The sequence below is a fragment of the Vombatus ursinus genome, unplaced genomic scaffold (assembly GCF_900497805.2).
Source record: "Vombatus ursinus unplaced genomic scaffold, bare-nosed wombat genome assembly UNPS02014798.1, whole genome shotgun sequence".
Taxonomy (NCBI): Eukaryota; Metazoa; Chordata; class Mammalia; order Diprotodontia; family Vombatidae; genus Vombatus; species Vombatus ursinus.
The window spans coordinates 88,182,033-88,186,127 of NW_020954576.1; the positions used below are offsets into that span (position 1 = coordinate 88,182,033).

Genomic DNA, 4,095 nt, shown 5'->3' on the forward strand with positions numbered 1-4,095 from the left:
GATTCATGTAATCCAGCATAACTAGAAAGTGCTGGAAAATCAGTTAACCTACTTTCTATAAAATCATCTAGTATTTACACAGTAGTACCCAATGTGCTACTTATAGGACCTGCTTCTAAACTGCTGTGAGGAGCCCTATTGGTAGATACCTGGATTAGATGTTACCTTCTCAGTTAATAGACATACCTCTGAATGCCTTGATAATATTTTAGATACCTAATTTGGTCCTTTATAGGAAGGTATTGCCTAAACTGAACCTATATAACATGCAACTGGCCTCTTTCTAAAACCAGAGGTTTCCTCCAGCTATATGGGAAATAGGTAACTGGGATGTTGTGCCCTTAGCTTCTTAGATCCAAGGTTCTACTGGGAAGAACCCTGGGTCGACACATTCTTCTTAGATAACCTGGTATCTCCAAAATAATTGGTTACAGGTTACAGACGTGTCCAAGAATTGAGAGCAATTTATTTTCGCGTTCGTTGCTAAACGCCTAAAGCACGACCTGTTCAGGCACCAGACAGTGTGCTCGTCTGTCCACCCAAGTACCAGCAGGGCTGCTGCACGTGCCAGAAAAAGAAAGCTAGCCTGATTCCTCACTCAGTCTCCCTGGTATTGCTGCAGCTTGCAATGCCATTGCTTCCCGAATATCCCGTTGGCTCCAACTCAAGTAAAAAAGGCTTATTTCCCTGGGGATAACAAGGGTGGCGCTTATTCCTCACAGCTGTTGTTAGAGGGTGCCATAATTACAATAATAAAATCATCCTGCTTGCCAGAGTGTCCCGAACCTTATGTTGTCATTTCACAATAAAAGAGACAACAGCGGCAGAAGAAAGGCTGCCGAAAAGGCTGAGGTTCAGACACACTGGCTGTCATTCTGAGACCATCACCTACAAGACATGACAAGCCACAAAGCAGCGACTTGTTAAACTAAAAATAAATATATTTAAAAATGCACCACCCTGCAATTAGAAACTCTTGGATAAAGTTACCAAGATGGCTGTATTATCTATTTAGGCAAGACACAGAGACTTTGCAAAAGCGGCCAACAAGTATATAGGGCATGGAAAGGGGAGGAGAGAAATGGGTAGCCAATGAAACGGAAAGGGATTGGGATTTGGAATACAGTAATGTTGAAGGACCCCCCCCCCCCTTGCTTCTTCCTGGTATTTAACCCTCTCAGGTATCACAGGAGGCATTTTTAAAGAAGCGCTCTGAATCCATTTCAAGCTAACTGCTCCATTCCCTTCTTCTCCCCGCCCCCCCCACCAAAGAACTCCACAATAAATCATTTCACTCCAGTCACTACTGTATGCCAGATGGATTTGAGGATATGGCAACCCTGCACAGTCTAGGAGCAGGGAGGGCTCTTTTACTCCCTCTTAGATTTAGGAATGCATCATCAAAACAACTGCCGAGAGCAAAGGAAAAGGGAGTTAGCACAGGCAACAAAGGTTGAAAAGAGAGGATTTGTTACAAACCTATTAAGAAAAATGGAATTTTCTACTAAACCATTAAGCAAACAATAAGACCAAATGAGTGTAAGTGGCAAGGGAAGAGAGGTCAGGCTGCACTCAATTTAGGGGGAAAGACAACTTAAAACTCAAGTACTGAAAAAAGTTCCCATTTCCTTATGAATGAAAGTCCAAAAAGTGAAATTACAAGATTTTGGAGGGGGAATGAGGGTGGGGGGGACGTGAATTCATTTTCTGGTGGTAAGGGATGCATTAGGGATTGAGGAAGTCAAATACAAAGTTTAAACTGATATCTGTTGGGTTTTTTTTTTTTGGTAGATGTATTTTTTTGTAGATATAATTTTTAAACATTGATACATTGGAGACGGAATCAGAAATATGCAGTCAGACCAGCGATGGGGCGGGGGATGGGGAGAAGAGGCAAATTTTCGCCCTCTCCCCCCCCAATTTTTTTTTTTTAACCATTCAAGAACCGATGTGGTAACAAACCTTCCGCTCAAAGAAAATAAACCTACCAAGATTTCTGCAGTCAGCTCTGCCCCTGGGGAGAGGATCGTAGGTTGCTGAGGAGGGCTGCCTCCTTGCCAATGGACCGTGTGATGAATTTTCAGGGAAGGGGAAAAAAGAAGAGCGCAGCTGAGGGAGATTGGGAGGAAAAGGAGGGAAGAGAAGAGGGAGGGGAAAGGAGAAAAACAGAAAGTAAAGGTACAAAGAAATTGCCTCGAGCACAACTCTAAAGGATCGTTGGGCAGGGAAGGGTGGGGGAAGAGGAGGTAATGGGGGGAAGATAGCTTGAGCTGAGATGGAACTCGGAGAGGAGAAGACGATAGAGGGAGTTTGGAAAGCGCCGGGCACCGCCAGATCCTAGGGACTCGAGAAGAATAAACGCAGCACTTACTTTCCGAGTAGTAGGGCATGTCTATTTTGTAAACCTCTTTGGCATAGTACTCCTCGTCGCTCCTCTCCCTCTCGCAAGCCGCTGCCCTCCGGTTGGCTTTCTCCTGGAGCAAGTCCCTGGTGCTGTTGTAAATGGAGATCACCTCCGGGGGGACCTCCTCGGGTTCGGGGTATTCTTCAGGGGGACTGGTGAGCTTCAGCTTGCTGAGGATCTGGCCCCGGATCGCCTCGATCCTCTTGCGCATGAACTGATCCATGTCGAGTGTGCTGCAGGTAGAGAGGCTCAGCGCCACGGTGACCAGATCCAGGGTCAGGAAAACGCTTAGGAGATAGTAGTGCATTTTTTTTTTTTTAAGAATCGGAAGGGGGGAGTTAAAAAGGGGGTAAATCCTCAAAATAGAGAATAGATGGGAATTAAAGAAAAAAAAATCAGATCAAGTATGTAACTTGGCAAACAAACCAAAAATAATGACCAATTGATCTCTCAAATTGTCTAAAAAAGAGAAAATGTGAGTGCTCAGAAGGGTGGCAGCATAAATATGGGCTGGGTAATTGGGTGAGTGAGGGGGAATTCTGGATTTTTTTTTTTTTTTTTTTTTTTGGTGGGGCGAGGGCAAGGAGACGGGGAAAAAAAGGAAAAAGTCTCTTAGGCAGAAATCATTGAGCCGAAGGACGCGGGGTTCAGTGTGTCAGTGTTCAGCCCCAAGGGGCTAACCTGAACTGGTCTCCTGCAGCCAAAGTGGGGAGAGAGATGGAGAGGCCCCAGGATTGGCAGCTAGCAACCCGACAGAAAGGGGTGCTCCAGGATGCTATGGGTATTGGGAAGGGGGAAGAGAGATTAAAAATAAAAATCAAAAAAGGGGGGGGTAGAGAACAAGCAGCAGCTCTCCCCACTTCCACGGCGGGCGCCGATGTCTCTGCGAGAGAAGACAGACACCGCGGCTGGAGGAGCAGCCGAGAATCGCACACGTGTGTGTGTGTGTGTGTGTGTGTGTGTGTGTGTGTGTGTGTGTGTGTGTACGCGCGCGCGCGCGTGTGTGTTGGGGGAGAGCCCGAGACACCGAGGGGAGGCGGGGTGCGCTTCGCTTCCCACCCCGCTCCGTCCTTGTCCGTAGCGGGCAGCAAAGGCGGCGACGATCTTCGCTCCGGGTGCCGCAAGCTGTTGCATGCACCCCGGGCCGCGTGCACCAACCCCGCCCGGGTTACTTTTTGTAGCTGCAGCCGCCGGTGCTGCCTTCAAGCGCCTCCTCCTCCTCCTTCTCCTCCTCCTTCTCCTTCTGCTCTTCCAAACCAAACTGTAACCCAGCTACAAACAAGCCACTGCCCGGGCCGCCGCCGCCAACGCTGCCTTCACCGCCGCTGCCGCCGCCGCCGCCGCTGTCTTCCCCTCCTGGCCGCCGGCAAACGCAGTGACTTGGAAGGACTGGTGGGGGAGATACTTTATTCCTAAGGGGCGTGGGGGTTGTTTTCGGTGGGTTCCTTGCTCGCTCCCTTGGACTCCCACCTCCCCCCTTTCCCCAACCTCTCTCAGTCTTTGGCCCGCTTGACCAATCTTCCTTGTGTTCTTTTCCAGCACTTGCCACCCGGAAAGCCAAACAGTCTCTCCCGCTTTCTTTTCTCTCCTTTTCTACCAGACAACCCCTGTTTCTTTCCTGAATGGATTGGAAGACCGTTATACTCTGTTCTCCATCTCTCTCTCTCTCTCTCTCTCTCTCTCTCTCTCTC

The 4,095-nt window shown here is 48.4% G+C and overlaps 1 protein-coding gene across 1 annotated transcript in view; it reads right to left on the bottom strand.

Moving 5' to 3' along the window:
- Window positions 1–3,413, bottom strand: part of LOC114049950 (transforming growth factor beta-2 proprotein) — a 94,958-nt gene extending 91,545 nt beyond the window's left edge. The window contains exon 1 of the mRNA XM_027871433.1: window positions 2,372–3,413. Coding sequence (XP_027727234.1) covers window positions 2,372–2,711 — 340 coding nt within the window. The 5' untranslated portion in view covers window positions 2,712–3,413. The remainder of the gene's footprint in view (window positions 1–2,371) is intronic.
- Between the last annotated feature and the right edge of the window lie 682 nt (window positions 3,414–4,095).